At 44.2% G+C, this 21,283-nt stretch overlaps 1 protein-coding gene across 1 annotated transcript; it reads right to left on the reverse strand.

Annotated features, from left to right (window-relative positions):
• Nucleotides 1–879: 879 nt before the first annotated feature.
• ZBTB5 (zinc finger and BTB domain containing 5) lies at nucleotides 880–20,940 on the reverse strand. Its single transcript, XM_006863123.1, has 2 exons — nucleotides 20,702–20,940; nucleotides 880–3,167 (listed from the first exon to the last, which is right to left on the reverse strand). The coding sequence occupies exon 2, from the start codon at nucleotides 3,161–3,163 to the stop codon at nucleotides 1,136–1,138; it is 2,028 nt and encodes a 675-aa protein (XP_006863185.1). The 5' UTR covers nucleotides 3,164–3,167; nucleotides 20,702–20,940; the 3' UTR covers nucleotides 880–1,135.
• Nucleotides 20,941–21,283: the final 343 nt, after the last annotated feature.

A 21,283-nucleotide genomic window follows, 5' to 3' on the forward strand; every position in this document is an offset into this window, starting at 1 on the left:
AAAACAAGCTTGGTCTGAGGAAGATGCCATATAGAGCATGGAATTATGAAAAGAATTTGGGGCGGGGGGGCGGGGGAGGGAGTACCTGGCTGAGGTGTGTCAGATGGACTGGCCCCAACATTTGATTGGAGCAAAGGGTAAGTGTGCCAAGAAAGATCCCACAAAACATGACTCCACGTCGTCAGAACAAAGACAAACACTAGCTTTTTTTTTGACTTCCGAACATGGAACTTAACATCTGTAATACAAGTTGGTTAAAATACTGCTAAAACAGCACATATAGAAACCATACCTTACTTGTCACTCCCTACGAGTACATACTCCATTTACAACTTTGTTTTCAAAACCAGGAAAATTGTTAAAACATTGATCCAACAGTGATGTATTCAAAAGTATATACACCTTACAGTCCAAGAATGCTCACCCTAGACACAGTGTCAGCACCAGGAAAGCGCAGTGTCTGAAACTGCAAATCAGACAAGTAAAAAATACAGTCGTTTCTGAGGCCTCGACTAGCTGTGGTACACTTTAAAGCATTGGTGGCAGGCAGGCGTGTCCTCCAGGGCTTTCCTTTAAGACAGGCACCAAGTCGCCGCTGGTTACACTAAGTGCGTTTTGCATCACTACACGGAGAGAATATTCCTAACAGAGGATATAAAAAGCCCATTGCTGTTAACGTCGATTCTGAATTCATAGTGACCCTACTGGATATAGCAGAATTGCTTCATAGGGTTTCCAAAGCTGCATCTTTACAGAAGTAGACTGCCCCATCTTTCTCCCGCATCAGAAGGTATAAGAAATGGAATTCAATGCTTCACAGAGTTTTACAAAAATTGCTAAAAAAAATTTTTTTGCACTTCAATTTTAATTTTTGTATGTGCCACTTTTAAGAACATCGATTACAAACTATTTTATGACTGCATTACTCAACTTGGTTTCAGGGATTGCATCTCTCTGCCAAGTCGTGCACTTCACTTGGAAATGTAGCAACACAAGCACTACATTGATCAGTCTCCGTTTAGTAACTGCCCAAATTTGCAGGAACCATTGCAGCCTGAAGCGCAAACCCTACGGCATTAACCATCTAATGAAGGTTTCCGGCTGATTCCACCACTGGCATCAATCAGCACTGTGTCTAGAGCAGAGTGCTGGGGAGATTGCTGCTCTGCCAGCGGAGGCAGGTCGTCTTAGAATGTTTATAGAGGTGGCTGGACTGGCTGAACCTCTTGCCACACTTTAAGCAGGCGTAGGGTTTTTCACCTGTGTGAACACGAATGTGCTTCTTGCAATCTGTCAAGGTCAGGAAAGTCTTGCAGCAGATTTTGCAAGCATACTTGCGAGCACCTTCTACAACCAAGACATTGTGCTCTGACAAGGCCTTCTTGCATTTGGACAAGACGTCAGCAGAGGCTCTGGTCAACTGGGGAGGGCCAGGCTGGGACGGATGGGCATTTTCAAATGAGGAAGTGGCCCCATTCATCATCAGCTGGGAACCCGCAGTGTTTTCAGGGATCTGTGAGCTCCTGACAGAAGTTACAACTGGCATTTTGGGAGCAATGCGGCGGTAATAAGGAAAGTTACTGGCTCCTCCTCTTGGGGAGCCCATCATTACCCTGGAAAAGGAGGAGTGGAGACCCAAACCGGACCTGGAAAAATCCATCCCAAACTGTTCTCCTCCTTGGTAGCCTGAGGTCTGCACACATGGCAGGCCCATCACTTCCTGCATCGGCCTAACAAAATGAGAGTCTGCAGGCTCACTAAATGGGTTCTCATGAGAGCCCGGAGCCGAGGAAGGCCCGCCTGCAGGCCCTGCCTCTGGACTCAACAAATAAGAGGCCTCACCCTCCAGCCTGCAGTCACTAGTGGTGTTTGGGAGATTATCATCATTGTTTTGGTTTGTGCTAAAGTTACCTCCTCTGTTCTTGTTAAGAAAATTTGAAATGCTAAAAGTAGACTTATGTTCTAGATTATTTGTGACTTCCAATATATGGATGTCACCTACCCTGTCCGTGCTAGACTGGGGATCGGAAAAACTCCGATCGCTGCTTTCCGGGCTGAGATCGATCTTCTCAGCACTGACCACAACTCCTTCCACTTCCACAGACTCACTGCCCTCGGCCTGGGAGGTCACATCGCTCACTTCGTCCTGAGGCTCCGGGGAGCTCAGGGGCTCTGACTTCACCACCACTCGCATGTGCTCCTCACCAAGGCCAACCTCAGGATTCTCACACTGGAAACCACTTTTCTCAGTCGCGGCCTCCTGCTCGAAACTCGTCTCCACCTGAGTTGCCCGAGATGCCATGGACAACTGCGCCATGTTGCCAGTGCTGTTGTCAGACTGGCTGGGCACTTGGGCATCTTCCTGAGCACCAAAAGACTGGTCAAACATGATGGTGGTGTCTTCCTGGCTGTCGGTCATGCCGTCGGCCTTAGGGTTATCCACAATTTTCAGAGAATCTGGTGAAAAGAACTCCTCCCGAGAATGAACCCCCGACGGTCCAGTCTCCGGGGTAACATCTGAAATGGCAGACTCATCCATGGTGGGTCGAAGGCGCTGTCTGGCTCGCTCCTCTGCAGACTGCTTGCGCTTGTGAAGGCGTCTCATGGGGAAGGGAGTCCGCTGGTCCAGGTTACTGCGCATCGAAGAGCTCATAGGGGCTGACTGCTCCTCACCACTCTGGCTGGAATTAAGGGCCGAGCTCACAATGCTTAGTCCCAGCTGCTGGAGCATAAAGGAGCGCTGCATGCGGGCACTTTGCTCCTGGACACGCTCACTGGGGGGAGACATGGGCAGCGTCCTTGTCGTGAGGTAATGTTTACATGCCTTAACAACGGAGTTCAGATGCAGGTGAGAGGCTGCCAATAAGACATCCATAACATTGCTCTCCCCCAGCATGAGGGTGGAGGTGTACATCATGTCAATCAGCGCGGCAAAGGCCTCCGCTGTCACGACCTCACTATCCAGCTGGATCATGTTCATGCTCTGATCTCCCTCTGCTACCGAGAACAGGGCTCGGAAATGCGTGCTGCATGCTGCCAGCACGGAGCGGTGGGCTTTAAAATGCCTGTTCCCCACAACAATGACACAGTCACACAGCTGTCCATGAAGTCTCTGGTAGTTCAGCTGCTGGAAGATCTGTTCGAAGTGTCCAGGAAAATCCATTATCCTATAGGAAAAAAAAAGAGATGTTATGGCTCAGAAATGCTACGACAAAGCACAAAGGGTCCAATAAAAGAGAGATGTGGACGGCCACAAGTTGACAGCTTTTGGATGATGGGCACTCTGAGAAGAACCCATCTAATAAGGAACACATGCCAACTCAGCTACCAACCCCGAAAGTATGCACATGTATGGGGCTAGCTACTGACTGTACCCCCACCTGACACTTGGGACCTACATTACACAAGACCAATGAAGGGGTAGCTGCCTTTCTGCCCTACAGAACTTGGCTAAGGCTCTGCATTCCCTGAGGACAATACAAACTCCAAGATACTCAAAACAGAATCTTTTGGCAAACTTAAAAAAATGAAAAGGGCAAATAAATATTTAATGGAGAGATTACAATCACTTAATTTTATTATTAAATTGACGGTAAAGTTCTCTGTAGTTGCTTTAAAACTTAAACCAACAAAAGAAAAAAGCTGAGTCACACCTTCAACCTTACAAAAGATAAAAGGAAAGGGAGGTGAGCAAACAGGAGGGGGAACCTCACTGCTGCCAGGAACGAAGAGCCAGGAGTGAGTGTGTCCTTTGGACCCAGGGTCCCTATATGCTGAGAACTACCTAGACTCAGGGGAAGAGTGGTGCCAAGACATATGAAGATCTCCAAGGATCTCCACAGATGCTGAAAGGAGACAAGGCCATTTCCGAGAGCCAGCACCCTAAATTCAGACTGCTAGCCTCCTAAAGGAGTCCTGGTGTGGCACTGAGGATAATGCGCTAGACTGCAAGGTCAGTTTGAGCCACAAGAGCTACAGTTCAAACCCACCAACCCCTCCTCGGAATGTACACTTGATTGCATTTAACCACAACAACAAGCCTCCTAAAACTATGAAAACGAAATGTGTTCTAGCCGTGTACTTGCGCTATTTCTGTGACAGCAGCACTAGCAAACTGTGAGTAGTTATCAGGGTTGGACTGAGACTGGACAGTGACTGCTAATAGGCACAAGGGGCTTGTGGGAGAGATGGAAATGTTCTAAAATTGGATTGTGGTAATGACTGCACAGCTTGTAAATTTACTAAAAATCTCTGAACAGATAATTTGATAATTTATTAACAAATCATTATACATTTATTGTTTCTTGTTAAGTGCTGTCGAATAGGTTCCAACTCATAGCAACCCTGTACAGAGTTCCCAAGGAGAGGCTGGTGGGTTTGAACCACTGACCTTGCCATTAGCCTTTTAGACAGAACCTGATTTCTATGCCCCAGTACAAACCCGGACAAATGAGCTAGGCGTGCTGCACATCGAACGTGCTTGGCACCAGAGATAACACAATCAACAAGACAGATCCAATCCCTGCCCTGAAAGGGAACAAGCTAATAATAAGCATTCTACCATAAAGAAATTAAATGCTACAATAGGGGAAGAACAAGATGCTATAGGTTCCAAAGAATAGGATAGGGAGTATGGAAGACCTCCTGGAGGAAGAAACCGTCAGAAGTACAATTAATTGACTTATATTTTAAATGCCAGTTGTCTTGAGTGCAAGAAGAAAGCACAATCCTTTCCCACAAAAGGTCACTCACTAATATATCAAACACTTCAGTGTCTAATTCCCATTTCTACAGAAAAGGCAAAAGTGACAAATTGTGATTCCAGAAGCACTATTTGCAGTGCTCAGGGGCCTCTGAGAAGAGGCTACTGACATGGCTAACCATGGTCTCAACCATGACAGAGGTTTAAATATTACTGAAAGACAACAGTCTGTACAGTCTTTTAACTTTTCATCATGCTAGGAATCTTCAGCCCTACACTACACACTACCCTCCCTCCATCATAGTCCCGGAAAGCAACCCAAACTCCCCAGGCTCTTCTCACAGTGCTTTAGGTATACCTGGAACTTCCTGAGGTGCCTTGTTGGCAGGCCATCTTTCAGGCAGTACGGAGGCCAAGAATTCCTTTTCTCTTAAGGGGCCCTGGAAGTCCAGGAACTAACAGAGTGGCATTAGAGATGATCAAAATCTGGAGAAACACCTGTCCTCTCAGTTAATGGTGTTGTTAAGTGCTATCAAGTCAATTCCAACTCATAGTAATCCTGTATAGATAGGGTTTCCTGGGAGCAGCTGGTGGGTTTGAACCGCCAACCTTGCGGCCCAGTGCTTTATCCCACAGTACCACACCAGGACTCTCAGTTAATAATTATATGCAATTATCTATTTGAAGATAGTCCAAGTGAATTTCTCCTTAATGACAATGGTCTTTCATCTCAATGTTTAATCAATTTATCATGATCAATTAGATTGGCAGTGAAAATCAAATCCACTAATATAGAAGCCATAAACAACAGGAAAACTAGCCAGTTAGATTATTCAGCTAGCTGTCCATCTTTCCAATAGCAAGAGTGTCAGCAAGCACCTCGTATAAATCAGTCCTTAATTGACTACAAGAGAACCACTCAAGATGATTTAAGATGAGATTTGTAGTTACAAGATATTAGAAAGCTCACAAAATCACCATGGTGAAAGGCTACTCTTGCATGCCCCGGAGTCAGCAGTAACCGCGAACCACGCTGTGACCTGGCCTGTTTGAGAGAAATCCTATTCCCGCTGACCCTTGCTTTGCAAGATACATTAGCTACTCATCTTCCAGAATAGCACTGTCCAATAGAACTTTCTGCAGTGAAAACGTTCTGTATCCATGCTGTCTACTAGTCGTATGTGGCTGCTGAGCACTTGAGATACGAGTATTAGCTGAATTGAAAATGGCAGTCTTGAGGAATGGAAAATGGGAAGTTGGGAGGCCAAGGTCTGGTGTATGTCTTAGCAAATCTTACGGAGCTATGGTGGTGGTTATGTGCCATGGAGTTGGTTCCCACTTACAGCGAGCCCGTACAGGGTTTCTGAAGCTGTAAATCTTTACGGGAGCAGAAAGCCTCATCTTTCTCCCACAGAACAGCTGGCAGTTTCAAACTGCTGACCCAGACCACAACTATATACACACACACTTACAAAACTTTTCTAAGAATTACTCCTCCAAAGGTAAAAGTAATAAATATCTAAAGGAATTATCTTTCAAATGTTATGAAAAAGAGAACTCCTGTTATCTGAACCATTCTTGGATAGAAAGCTTTCCATGACGTAAGTCACTGAACAGTTGTTATATACCATACAGCAGGCAATAAAATGAAACACAATAAATACTGACCAATCTTTTTGAATGGATCTATAAAAATGATTCATACAGTGAAAAGCAATCCATTATTGTGATTGTACTGACTGACTTTAAAGGGAAACTACTTAATAAGCAACGCATGCATAATTTAATGAAGGTAAAAATGGAGTCCTGGGTTAAGCCAAATCAGAAGTGCAGGGGACAACATAATAATGTTCTATGGTTTGTCCACCCCAACTTGCCTAGTCAGCATTCCACAGTGCATTACTTTGGAATGTCCAAAAGCGATCCAAAGACTATGAATATCAAGAAGGCTTAGAAAGGGTTTCCGAGAAGCAGACTGTGAGAGAATTTGAGAATGTGATTTATCAATGAGATGCTCCTCAGGGAAACTGGAAAGGAAGGAAGAATGAAGAGGTAGTCAAGCAAGGGTGTGATTTTGGGCAAAATCCCAGCCTTCCCTGATCTAGGAGAGGAGCCCTGTCCCTAAGTGTGAGCTGTCTTCAGACAAGGAAACTAATCTTTCACAGCTAAGATCCTCCCCAGAAGGATGTAAACCACCTGGCATTTCCTGTTTGCTGGGCTCACTTACAAAGTGATACCAGTCACCCAAAGACAGTCTTCAAAAAGAGTCACAGATGAAAACCAGCACTGTGGAGGTGATGTCTAACCTCCTCTAACTTCACAAGGGGGAGAGAAAATCACCATCAGGCCATAGCTGAATCCTACGAAGCAGAGGCTGTCCTGTCATCCTTAGCAGAGTCCACCCCCCACAGCATGCTTTACTTCCCTGCTGGGGTCAATAATTCGTTGGCAATGATCACACAGAACTCAAGACAATACGATTATGGGTTTATTAGGGAAGTAGTTGTTGTTAAGTGCCATCAAGTCGGTTCTGGCACACTGTGACCCTACATAGGATTTCCAAGGAGCAGCTGGTGGGTTTGAACCACTGGCCTTGTGGTTAACAGTGCAGTGCGTACCTATAGTGTCACACCAGGAGTCCTGGCAAGGAAATAACACGTTATTCAAGATCAGAAACGACAGGATACAGTTCTTCAATCAGGACAGCCTCTTCTCAGCTGTGCCCGGCAGGCCTCTCTAGCCCTCAAGCCTCTTGGGTGGGCCTGCCTACCCTCTAACCAGCTCGGGCAGAAGTTACAAAGCTCTTTTAACTCTACCAATAAGTGGCTGGAAGACCTCCAGTCCACCAGTAAGCCTCATCCCTAGCGCACTCAGCCCTCTCTCTGTGGACCAGGAAGTCCACTGCACAGGCTCCTGCCTGTCTCTTGATTCTGCTGCTTCTATGGTCATCGTTTCTCTGCTGCTGTTCCTCACCATCTCTACCCATGTCAATGTTATAGCTGTCTCCTGGGTCTAGGAGGTTCCCAGAGCAGAGACCCACCAAGGTGCACTTCACTCCCACCTCTGCCCTCTCTTCAGTTTCTAGGTTGGCTGATTTTAAGCTTCTCAGGATGGCAAATCTAATCCCCTCATTAGGGCTCCAGATACCTGATTTGCATGGTCCCTTCTCTCTTCCCCACCCTCCTCACCCCCAGGCAGGCTTCTGTGCACCTTATCTGCATTATTAGCAAACTGTCTAATCCCCTTGGTGGGCTATAAGTATCTTATTTGCAGACACTCCCCTCCCCCCAATCACTTGGTGAATATTACAAGACCATAACTGGAAAGGTCATGGGAAAGCGACCCATCACCAACCACATTAGAAGGTTCTGGATAGAGTGGGAGAAAATGTAGACCAAAAGTCAAAATTATAAAAGTACCAGTCAGAAAGAGACTGGAGGAACCCGAGACCGTGACCCTTGGGTCACTCTTCAGGTCTGGAATAGAACTACCCTCGTGGCCCAATTTTCAGCAGCTGTAGATAGGCGTATAGCAGGGACTAGTAAGGAATGTTCACCATGGAAAAGTCAACCATCAGGATCAAAAGGGCCAAGTTCAGAAGAGTTGGGAAGGAAGGTGGAATGGCAGTAAGAGCTACAGGCAGGCTGAGGGATAACTGGTGTTACATGCAGGGGATTTTAATTATTGAGATGAAACAAAGTATATGACTTGTTGAATGTAAAACTGATGATCTGCTCTGTAAACTTTAACTCAATTCACCTTACAAAGCTCTACACACACACACAAAAGTGACCCAGCTTTCGCCTGATCTTTTTGGCTCACTCTTGGAACTCAGTTACCATGTTGTGAGGAAGCCCAGCTGAAGTCTTACTGACGTCAGCATTAGCTCCAGACATATGGGTGTGCCTTCAAGATGACTCCAGCTCCCGCTATCATCTGATCATAACCACATGACAGACTCCAAGAAAGAACCATCTAGCTGAGCCCAACCATTCCCTAGAATAGTGAAAGACAATTAAAAAAAAAAAGATGTTGTTGTTTTAAGCCATTAAGGGATTCTTTCCACATTGTTTTATTTTTATATTAATTAGTATAAGAATTCCTGGTGTGGTGCTGTAGGAGAAGCAATGGACCACAAAGTCAATTTGAACTGCAAGGTTGGTGGTTCAAACTCACCATTTCACTGCTATGAGTTGGCATTGATTCGATGGCACTTAACAACAATTAACATAAGGAGTCCTGGTGTGGCGCTGTAGGATAAGCACTGGACTGTAAAGTGGGTTTGAACCACAAGGTCGGCAGTTCAAACTCACCAGCTACTCCTCAGGAACCCTATATACCCTATCCAGGGTTGCTATGACTCAGAACTGACTCATTAACAACAATAATACATAGGTGCATTTTTAGTCCCAGAATACTGGTTGTGAAATATTTACCAGCATATCACTATTTTCATATATTATTTCATGCTACTGACCTCATGCGAAGAGCTCTGGTGGCGTAGTGGGTTACATGTTGGGTTGCAGTTTGAATCTGGAATGAGCTCACATTTTCTCAGTAATTTATTATTCAGTATGAAGTTTGCTAACATTTCTCCACAAATCAACAGTCAAATACTACCTATAAGGGACAAATTATTTTTATGTCCACCCACTTAAGCCATATGCCACAGATCACACTATCCCCAAACCTCTGAGTACTGAGGTGTCCAGAGGCACGGTTCCTTCCCAATGCCCTTGACCACAGTGATTGTTTCAGAGAGTGGTATGTGACTCAAGCCATGCCAGTTAAGAGTCAGCCCTAGGGATTTTTGCAGGCACTGTAAAGAAAGATGTCCCTGGAGAAAGACATCATGCTTGGTAAAGTGGAGGGTCAGCGAAAAGAGGAAGACCCCCATTGAGCTGGCTGTACCAATGGGCTCAAACAGCACTGACAGTGAAGACAGCGCAGGACTGGGCCGTGTTTTGTTGCACACAGGGTTGCTATGAGTCAGAACCGACTTCACAGCACCTAATGACAAATCATAAAAAAAAACATCTTTTGTCATGTAGATTGCAAGCGATGAGAGAGAGTTCAATCTAGCAGTATGGTGGCCATTTTTGCCTGCTTGAGAATGAAGCCAGAACAGAAGAAATGAATACCAAAGGATAGTGTCCTGATGACATCAATCTGGGATATAGCCAGGGCTGAAGATGGCCTCACACTAGGACTTGCTAGGCTCATCACCCAATAATTCCAAGTCAGGTTAACATCTGGTTTATGATGGGTTTCTGTCACAAAGTCAAATTCAAAGTTTAAATTATGGTTTCAGAAAAATCTAATTAACAGTTATCTTAAAACCTTTTTGGATTTAGAAGGTTGTTCATAAATTCAGTTACTTTGACAGCTACATAAATTGTTATTCTGTGTTCTCACTCACTGAAAGGAATCATGGATATCAAGATCATGGTTATTCAAAACACTTGAGCAACCCTAGCAGATTCAATGACCAATCTAAAAGCTATAGGGTCAGGGAAGACTAAAACTCAATTGGCATAACATAATCCACAAAGGCAATGTTCTACATCCTATTTTGGTGGGTCATAAAAAAACATGTGAGCAGTCATCCAAGATGCAACAATTGGTCTTGTTCTGTCTTGAGCAAAGACAAGTGAAGAAAATCAAAGACACGAGGAAGTAATTAGTCCAAAGGACTAATGGACCATGTGAACCCCAGACTCTATGACCCTGAGACCAGTAGAACTAGATGGTAATGATCTAGTTGCTGACTGCTCTAAAAGGGATCTCACTTCGAGGTCATGGATAGAGTGAGAGAAAAATATGGAACAAAACTCAAAATCATTTAAAAAAAATTAAAAAATCAGGCTTACTGGCCTGAGACCAATCTCTAGATTGGCTGAACCCCCAGGACTATGGGCCTGAGTCCCTCTTCAGCCTGAAGCTGAACTCATCTCCATGGCTCACCTTCCAGCCAAATGATAGGCCTATGAGGTGAACAAATAACATCAGGGAGGTATGTACTCATTAGAACAATCAACTACGTTGTTGCTGCTATTGTTAGGTGCCAACAAGTCTGTTCTGACTCATAGTGACCCTATACACAATAGAAAGACAACCCTCCCCAGATCTGCGCCATCCTCAGAATTATTGCCATGTCTGAACCCACTGCTGCTGCCACTATGTCAATCCATTTCATTGAGGGGTCTTACCCTTTCCCTTTTTCACGGATATCATTCTCCAGGGACTGATCCCTCTTGACGACATGTCCGATGAAATCTCCACGTCTTTGCTTCTAAGGAACATTCTGGCTGTACTTTTTCCAACACAGACCTGTTTGTTCTTCTGGTAGTTCATAATGCTGTTAGTATTCTTCTCCAACTCTAGAATTCAAATGCATTGATTCTTCCACGGTCTTCCTTATTTACTGACCAACTTTCACAAACATATGAGGTGACTGATAATACCATGGCTTGGGTCAGGTGCACTTTATTCCTCAAACGGACACTGTTGCTCTTTAAAACTTTCAAGAGGTCTTTTACAGCAGATTCACCAAATGCAATGTCTTTTGATTTCTGACAGCTGCTTCCACGAGTGCTGATTATAGATTAAAGCAGAATGAAGTCTTTCACAATTTCAATCTTTTCTGTATCATGAAGTTATTTATTGGTCCATTTGTGAGAATCTTTGTTTTCTTTACATTGAGGTGCAATCCATACTGAAGTCTGTGGTCTTTGATCTTCATCAGTAAGTATTTTAAATCCTTTTCGCTTCCAGCAAGCAAGGTTGTATCATCTACATATCACAGGCTGTTAATGAGTCTTCCTCCAATCCTTACACCATGTTCTTCTTCATATAATCCAGCTTCTCCGATTATCAGAGCAGTGTACAGACTAAGTAAGTATGGTACAGGATACAATCGTGGTGTAGACCTTTCCTGATTTTAAGCCACTCAATATTCCCTTGTTCCACTCCAAGGACTGCCTCTAGGTCTAGTGTACAGGTTCCTCATGAGTACAGTCAATGGAATAACCATTCTTCACAATGTTATCCAAAGCTTGTCATGGTCCATGCTTTGGTTTCACTATGCTCAAGAACAAGTTTCAAAGTCTCTTCAGACATCTATTTGGTCTTTTGTTTCTTTCCTATCTCTTTAATGACCTTTTGCTTTCTTTCTGTATGTTCTTGATGCCATCCTACAATCTCTGGTCTTCAGCAAAACTTGGCAAGATCCCAACCAGCCTGGATTTGTGACAGGCCCAGTGAAGACTTGAAACAACCGTTCATTGTTTTAATTTGACCAACAAGGTGTGAGTAGGGAAAGGCTGCACTAGGAGGACAGGTGAGTGCCCAGGGAAAACTCCCAATCCCAGATCTGTAAGCATGACTAATTTCCTCATCTCTCTGGTTCTGCTGTCATGTTTGGCTCAGAAACTGGACAGACTAGGTCTATAGGACAGGGAATCCGTCAAGGTATCACCGGGGAAGCCAGAGCCAATGCCAGAAGCTCTTACCACCTAACCCTACCCTCCAACTCTTCCTACTTGCTGCCTAAGCAATTCAAAATTCCTGAGGACTAACTTGGTAACTCAGTTTGAAGACAAAAAGCTGTTAGTGTCCTACTTATATTCCTAGTAGAAACTCAAAGTGCTTTTTATACTAAGCTCACTGAGGACAGGGACTATATTTCCTCATTATTTTAAGTTCTACCCATAGTGCTTGATACTCACGCATATCAGGAAGTATTGTTTGTTGGATGAATTCTGGCTACACATAGATGAAATGTGATAGTACCATATTAACCAACCACACATTTCTAAGAATCTCAACTCTTTCGAAAACCAGCCAAGAGCAAGGGGGGAAGGGACTTGGAATATCTCAAGTAAAGATCAAAGACTACGAAGCAAAGATTTCCTCAGAGGAAAGTCCCTAAAGCCCTCACATACAGTCCTTTGTTTTAAACAAACAAAATCTGAATACATTTTCACTAAAGATAAACTCAAGAATGAGGGCAAGGGACTGCTGCTTAACTGACGCAGACTGACAGCTGCAAAGAGACAGCTGATCCACTAAGGGAGAAGAGAAAAGCAAGTACAAGAACCAGAGGCCCAGCAGCTTAGAGTCTTTTAGTAGAGGGGCTGTAGAGCCTTAGCTACCGTCTCAGTTATCAGTGCTGCCGTAACAGAAACACAAGTGGATGTGGCTTTAACAAACAGAAATGTACTACTCTCACACAGTTTAGGAGGCTACAAGTCTGACTTGAGAGTGCTGGCTCTTGGAGAAAGCTTTCTCTCCACATCTCGTGTCTTACAAGAGGTATAGACAGAATGTGCCTTAGAAGAGAGGATGGGGAGACTCGGTTCACGTACTTTGGACATGTTATCAGGAGAGACCAGTCCAGGAGAAGGACAACATGCTTGATGAAGTACAGGGTCAGTAAGAAAGAGCAAGACCCTCAAGAAGAAAGACTGACACAGTGGCTGCAACAATCGGCTCAAACATAAAAAAATGTGAGGATGGTACAGAACCAGGCAGGGTTTTGTTCTTGTACACAGGGTTCCTAGGAGTCTGAACCAACTCGATGACGATGGCACCTAATCCAACAACATAGCACAGGGACACCATCCAAAGGATGTACTCCACTCCTGACTCTTCTTTCTGGTACTGCAGTCCCCCCTCTCTGCTCATTGGTCTCCTCCCTTTAGTTCTTTTAAAAGGTGAAGCAGGCGAACCCTAGGGAAGCTCTCTTAGGATCAGGGCCTTGACCTGAATGAGGGCACTGCATCCCAGCCTAATTCCCTTACAGCAGTTGGAATTCATGGGGCCGGGCCCCTCACATCACAGCATGGGGGATGATGACATCATTACATAACTACCACATTACAGCGCTACGTAACTGCCACACTACTAAGAACCACAGTCCAGCCAAACTGACACATAATTTACAGGGACACATGCAATCCATGACAGCATCTCAACAGCCCGGGAAGGTGCTTTGGTATTTGATATGTGAAGGGTTTTTAAATATTTCATGGAAAAAATACCATTATCTTTTCCCTCCATTTTTCTCATGAACTTTTTGAAATCCCCTCGTACAAATGCATTCATCTAATATTTCCAAGTGCTTATTTCATTCAAGGGTATCTGCTATGGAGTACAGATTTATACAACATAGTCCTAACTGCCAAAGGTGCTTGCTGGAGAAAAGAATCTAATAACCATATTACAAGGTAGAAACCATCCAGTGCCACCTACGTGTGTAGCACTGCAGGATAATGCACTGGACCACAAGGTCAGTTTGAACTGCATGGTCAGTGGTTCAAACCCACCAACCACTCCTCGGAAACCCTATGCAGAGTCACTATGTACTCAATGACTCAGAGAAAGCAGAGGTTATTTCTAGATTCATGGTGACAGGGACAGCAGAGCTACGTTAGTTTGAATTTGTTAAGTGCCATCGAGTCGGTTTTGACTTATAGTGACTCTGTATAGGGTTTCCGAGGAGCAGCTGGTGAGTTTGAACTACTGACCTTGCGGTTCAAACGAACCTTATGGCAAGTGCTTATCCTACAGCACCACCCCAGGACTCCTGGTTTGAATTTGGACAAAGTGAAATTCAGAAGCATACTGTCAACAGAGGAAAAAGTAAGAAAGGTGAGGTAGGGTTTAGATCCAACTGGAAAACCTCAACAAGACATGGCCCAGCTGACTGATGACACCTGGAGAGAGAACACAGCTGTGAGTGTGAACAAAGTCTAGGTGTGAGGCTGAGGTGACTGAAGGGAAGAGAAGGCGGGCAGAGCTGAAAAGCAAGGTCAGGGCTGGGGCTGTGGAAGTAAGGGAGAAGACACAGTGTAAAACAGTGGGTAAGGTGGGGAACACTGGAGCACAGGCTCTGGACCAGTTGGCAGGAGGGCTTTCTTCTCTCCTTTCTTTAAACAAATCCTTCTTTGTGCCGATGCCGCAGGCTGCCACCACAGATCACACTATGACGCCTTCACCATGGCCAACAGACCTGATTTTGGAAGGTCTGAAGGGTGCAGGATGAGCTTTACCTTTTCCTCCCACTGCCCCTGGCCACAGGCTCCTCCCAACCTCGCTCTCCAAGAGGCTGGTGCCCCATAACAAGCAGGGATCTGAGCTTTGGGAGAAGGGGTTACCATGTTATAAGAGGAAAACCTTAGGCCACCCAAGCCTGTGTGAGCTGGTGGTTTGTCAGTGCTATCTGAAACATGGGTAAGTAAGCCCAAGGCAGTCAGCTGCATTTCAAAGAAAGCATGACATGCAGACATCAAACTACGCTAAGACAAATACCACTGCTTTTGCCCGTTTAGAATTGTGCACTTGTACTGCACCTGGCCTAGTAAAGGTGATCACAGATACTACATGCCTCTACAGTTTGAAGTAAGTACCCAGTTAGTTATCTAGATTTATCTTTTGTAATCTGAAGATCATAAAACTAATACAAACTACAGTTACACAAAACTCCATGTTGTTGTTGTTAAGTGCCGTCAAGTCAGTTCTGAGTCACAGCAACCATGTAAAGGGTTTCTTTGGGGTCACCAAAAGCTTCCACTTTCTCCTGAGGAGTGGCTGGAGTGGCTGTGCTCCCACAAAAGTCCAGAGAAACCAACAACGAATGGCTCCTTTTAACAGTTTATAAACAGAACTAATGGCACTGTAGGATAAGCACTGGACTTTGAACCACAGGTCAGTAGTTCAAACCCACCAGCTGCTCCATGAGAGAAAGATGGGGCTTTCTGCTCCTGTAAAAGCTGACAGTCTCGGAAACCTCATACACGATTATTGTGAGTTGGCATCAACTTGATGGCAGTGGGGTTTTGGTTTTTTAGCTACATACAAACCTGAGACCAAGACAATTTTTAAATGTTTACTTTCCCTCTTATTACTGAAACATTGCCTATTATCCATCTCAGTTACTACACACAAACACACACACAGAGTCTTTCAGCAATATTAAAAAATAGCTTTCACTGCCTTTTACTTCTGACAAATCAACTTAATTCTTCATGAAAAAAATGGTCAGCTTATCAGGAAAACCATACCAATGCAACAAAGACACTATTATCGGTATTATCTGTCCAATTTGTTGTTGTTGTTAAATGCTGTCGAAGTCAGTTCCAACTCATAGCAATCCTGTATAGGGTTTCCAAGGCTTTAAATCATCTCCCGAGCAGAAAGCCTCATCCTTTTCCCTCAGAGTGGCTGGCGGGCAGATTAAATCCATATTCCCAGTTTACTTTCAAAGCAGTATATTTACTTTTGAATCATATATTAAATCAATAGTGTATTGACTGAAATATAAGCGGATCAGTTGCTTTTGACCTTCTATTCAAAATATAGTTGGTTACTAAATGCGCCTAGATTTTTTTTATAGCATTTGTAGGCTCCTTTCACAACTGAATCCCAAAAGAGTGGGTTTTCTTCTCCCAGTCCTCTTTCTTTCTTCAAATTCCTTCAGAACTAGAAACTGTTTTTTAAAAATTGAAAGCCTCACATTTTTAAAGTAAGATGGTTGAGTGGATTTTAAATCATAACCTACTAACTAAGATGTGCTGAAAAATCAATTACACCATGTTAACAATATCATGTACAGAAAAAGAGAGAAAGCAATTTACGCTAAACATTTAAAACTGAAGGTGGGAATAAACCATTTGCACACTTGTATTATCAAGCACAGTAAACAACAGCCTACTAAGTATACTTACCTAAAAAGCTGATCCACAATTTAACTATTGTTAAAAGTTTTTAAAACAAACAAAAAAACTTCATTTGTTTTCCTTTTATTTAAGAAAAGTATCACTTGCAAAAGATTTCCATTCAATAGCAAAGTGTCTTCAGATACAAAAACACATTTGGAAAAATCAGTAAAGTTGGAATTAATGGGGCAGTTGGTTTGTTTGTTTGTTTGATTTTCTTTGGGTTGAAAAGAGTTTAATTGTAAGAAATTTCATAAAATGTAAGATGGCAGTGATTATAAGACATGACATTATTTCATATAACACTATAGAAGAAAAAATTGCCAATTAATCTAATTTAGAGTTCTGGTGTGGTGCTGTCGGAGAAGCACTCAACATCAAGGTTGGTTTGAATCTCAAGGTAGGCAGTTCAAACACACCAGCCACTCTTCAGAAACCCTATACAGGGTCGCTTTGAGTGGGCACTAACAACAACAATCAATTTAACACATCCTACCTTCAAAGAGATTGAAATGTGAATAACATGTGCTTTGAATCAAGGGAATACTGGAACCTTAAAGAAATCATTCAAATCTGTTACAATACTGGTAAACCAATTATTTATAGATTAAATAATCTTGGCTAAAAAGAAAATACTCTATCCTCATATTACAATGAAATCAGTATTTTAGCAAAATTCCTAATCTGAGCTGTCAAAAAGATAAATCAAAGCTTATGGCTAATATCTACATAATTAATCAAATGAAGCCTGTACCCAGTTGTGTTCAATGGGTTCGGAGTGCTAGCAGCCCTGGAGAACAGTTAAATGAACTGCACCATCGGGTTTCCCAGGGTGTAAATGTTTATGGGAGCAGACAGCTTCAGTTTCCTCCTTCAGAGAGGCTGGTGGGTTCAAATCACCAACACTGGGGGGTTGGCAGTACACTGCTGAACCCACTGCATCATCAGGAGGTGTTAATAAACTTTCCCCTCAAGACAAACCAAACCCACTGCCACTGAGTCAATTACAACCCTGTAGAGGGTTTCCGAGGCTATAAATCCAGGAGAACAGAAAACCTCATCTTTCTTCCATAAAGCAGCTGGTAGGGGTTTGAACTGCAAACCTTGTGGTTAACAGTCTAGTGTGAAAAGCATCCCACAAACTGGAGATTAAAAGCACTATTCAATGATGAAAACAACTGTAAAGAGCAATAATTCATTCAGAAACAACTGGGTTTTTAGCATATGAGAAGTTCACTTCATATTTATACAAAAAAGTGCAGTGTTATATTACATCCCATCCCACCTGCTGCACTAACAAAATCGTCTCTACTAGACAATGCATTTGCAAACTACTAATTACAGTAAAAGGTGGGTGATAGCTTAGTTGGTTAGTGTGTGGTACAAATAATGACAAGGTCATGGGTTCTCTTCCCAAACAGGCCATTATAAGCAGGTTTCTATTATCTTTAGAGTCCTAGTGGAGTGCTGTAGGTTAAGCACTGGACTGCTAAACCGCAAGGCTGGTGATTCAAACACATCAGTGGTTTCTCAGAAACCTTAGACTGGGTCACCATGAGTCAGAACCTACTCGATGGCACTTAACAAGAACAAGTACAGTAAAAGTAATACCAAATACTTAAAACAGAGGGGGAAAGTATCTGGTTACCATCAATTTGTATTTAAAAAAAAAAAAGTTGAAAGCTGATGTGGAATCAATATTTGGTTGTTGGCTTTTTTTTTCCCTTTTCCAAAGAGGTTCTGCAGCAGATTCAAGATTCTGTGTCAAACCTTCAGCAAGTTTTGTCATATCACACTGAATGAAGTATTTTTACGTTTTATTCACTCTGATTCTGTATAACTTATACTGTTATTTGGCATTGAGTCTATTCCAACTCAGGACAGAGGAGAACTAGTTGTCCTAGGCTGTCATCTTCACAGGATCAGATCGCCAGGTCTTTTCTATCACAAAGCCACTGAATGGTTTCTAACATTAGCCACCAGTGCTCCTTATAATTCATGCTAAGTACTTTAAATACTGGTGTAGTGCTGTGGGCTAATGCGCCGGACTGCAAAGTCGTTTGAACCACAAGGTGGTGGTTCAAGCTCACCAGCCACTCCTTGGAAGCCCCCTATACAGAGTCACTATAAGTCGAAAACGACAGCACTTAACTTTAAATACTAAAAAACAATGCATACATTTTGTTATACAAGTGACTTTTTAAAATAATTACTTCAACTTTTTGTGACAGTCTTGAGACTAAGTCTCTTTTGAAAGCACTGGTCCTCAAACTTCAGGAAAAGGCCCCATTATATGTCTTTCCTCCAAATCTTATCTCTTTCAGAATGTTGCCAGACACCTTGATTGACTAGAATCCAGCTCACAGCATCCCTAACTACTTGTTCTCATTGTTTTGTCTGCACAATTGTAGGTGAAAGAATGGTCAATCTTGGCCTTGCTTGTTGTTAAGTGCTGTCCAGTAGGTCCCGACTCATAGTGACCCTGTATAAGGTTTCCAAGGAATAGCTGGTGGAACCACCAGCCTTGTGGTTATCAGTCCAGTGCTTATTCGACAGTACCCCACCAGAACTCCACCTTGATCTTGGATTCTTCATAAAGTCCTAGTTCATTTACTGAACAGAACAGGTCTCCAACCAGTTAGTCCTACCTGGCAAGTCATCAAGCTGGCTGTGGTGGCCAGGCTAGTTCTCCTAAGCTTGCTGAAATTCCTAGAGTGGATTAAAATACCAATGGGAACAGGGCTTCAAACCCTTGTACCTGCTGCTAAGAATATGCATTTCCATCGGATAGATGGATGGAATCAGAAGGGCATTTTAACAAGATCCCCAAGTGATTTTTGTGTACAGCTAAGAATCACCAAGAGACCCTGTGTGTATACAGATCTTGTTAAAATAGATAGATCCAACAAATCTGTTGGGGAAAGGCAAATTCTCAGCAGGGGGCCCACGGGAATGAACCCCTCCAAAGGAGTAGGAGGTCTTCTCTTGGCTTATGGGTCTTTATCTAAAATTCTTCTCTTTTTCCCATCTACTAACTCTTCCCTTCCCACTCTTGTAGCTGACTGCCAACCACTGTGCACAGCCATCACAGACTGTAAACAAATAAAACGCAAAACCCTCTGCCTTCAAGTCAATCCGGACTCACGGCAACCCTACCGCAAGTTCTCCAGAAAAGGGTGAGGCGCCCACCCCACCTGATTCTGTTTTTTAATCTAAGACAATAGTTCCTACAAGGGCAGCCAATCAACAGTGATGACTGAGGCACAGCATTCGCTTCAGTCTCTAAAGATACAAATGTATACGTAACATCCTCAATTTATTACAACTGAAAAGTCTATTAACACATTTGGGAAATATTCTTGTTTCAATTCTTGCAGGGGAAAGGTTTCTGACCTCTATTAATTCAAAACTAAAAATTCACCGGAGCTTACTACTTAATCAAGACTTCCCTGTGCCTTTATTTAAAAACTGTCTTCCAAACTAAAGAATATTTAGGATTTGCCTTCTATTCAGAAGCTAACTTCTACAGGACCCTCCGCTACGCTAGGATGCAAACTGAATAATAAATGACCTTTTTTGGAAGAAAAAAAACCCCTTCACTCTCCTTCATTCACTACCGTATATTTTAGTTGTCGCGTTCAAGTCCGATTGCCTTCCAGACAAGGGGAGAGGATGGGAAGGCTTGAAATAGTGCGTTTTCAGTTACTGCCTCTCACACACGTTAGTGAGCCCTCTGAAAACGAGTTGAAGCATTCCAAATACCTTCCAGGGTCGGCCACGGCTTCCAGAGCGCCCGTGGCCTTGCCCTGGTGAAATGAAACCTCGTCGCTCAAGAAGACAAGACACAGAATAAGGGCAAGGGGTACACCGACCGATCCCACACGGCAGCGGCTCCTCCATTCATCCCGCCGGGGTGCTGGTCCGGAGGCCTTTCCCACTCCATCCCAGGAAGTAGCCCAGTAGCCAGCCCGGAGATCCGCGGGGGGCACGGGTCCCCGCCCCACCTCGCAGACAGACAGCTGGGCGTCGGGACACGAGGGACGCCTGCGCAGAAGCACCAGCCTCTAACCCGCCTGGCCCCTCGGCTCTGAAGGGTAACAATACCCCCTCAGAAAGAGAAGGCAGAGTAGGCAGAGGGCACGGATGCGCGTCTGCGCGATCCTCGACGTCTAGGCGCGACCCTGCTTGAGCCGCCCGCCCAGCAGCCTGGGAGATCAACCGTCTCAAAGGGAGCGCGCCCGAGCACGCGCCACCACCGCTCGCGTTGACAGAGACGCCTCACCTGAGCCGGGCTCCGCCCCCCTTCTCCACCGCTGGAGGAGGCGGTGACCCCTGTCCGATCGGACCCGACAGTTTGGGAGGAGGTGGGAACGTCCAGGCTGCTGTCTCGGTGAAGGGATTTCCTCCCCGTTCCACCCCCCCGCCCACCCCGCCTCTAGTCCCTCAGCTTCTTCAGCCGGTTAGCCGCCGCACTCTGAGAACTCCGCTGCGGTGCCCGACAGTAAACGGAAGTGACGAAATGCGAGCTCGCCTACTCTGCCCCATTTCTCCAGTCCTTTAGCCAAGCTACAACCAATCAGCAAAAAAGAGGGCCGGGCTGGGACAGGATTGTAGCCAGCCCGCGCGCGGAATTCAGAGGAATTTACTCGGCCAGTCGATAAACTGACCAATCCACTGTCCCAGGAGTCTTGCCGTGTTTACTACCTACCGAATGTGCGACGCTGTAGCCAATCACAGTTTTCCTTACAATACGTAAACCTGTTATCAAACTGCTTTTAAGGCGGGATTTATCACTAAAAGACTCTAGGTTCTGATGCTAGAAAAAACGACTGTGTGCCTGAGCCAATCAAAACTCGTTGTAGTT

The sequence above is a fragment of the Chrysochloris asiatica genome, unplaced genomic scaffold, assembly GCF_000296735.1.
Source record: "Chrysochloris asiatica unplaced genomic scaffold, ChrAsi1.0 scaffold00053, whole genome shotgun sequence".
In the NCBI taxonomy this organism is placed as follows: Eukaryota; Metazoa; Chordata; class Mammalia; order Afrosoricida; family Chrysochloridae; genus Chrysochloris; species Chrysochloris asiatica.

What these genes read in the sequence shown, in the direction of transcription:
- ZBTB5 (XM_006863123.1), bottom strand. Translation starts at nt 3,163, where the DNA reads ATGGATTTTCCTGGACACTTCGAACAGATCTTCCAGCAGCTGAACTAC.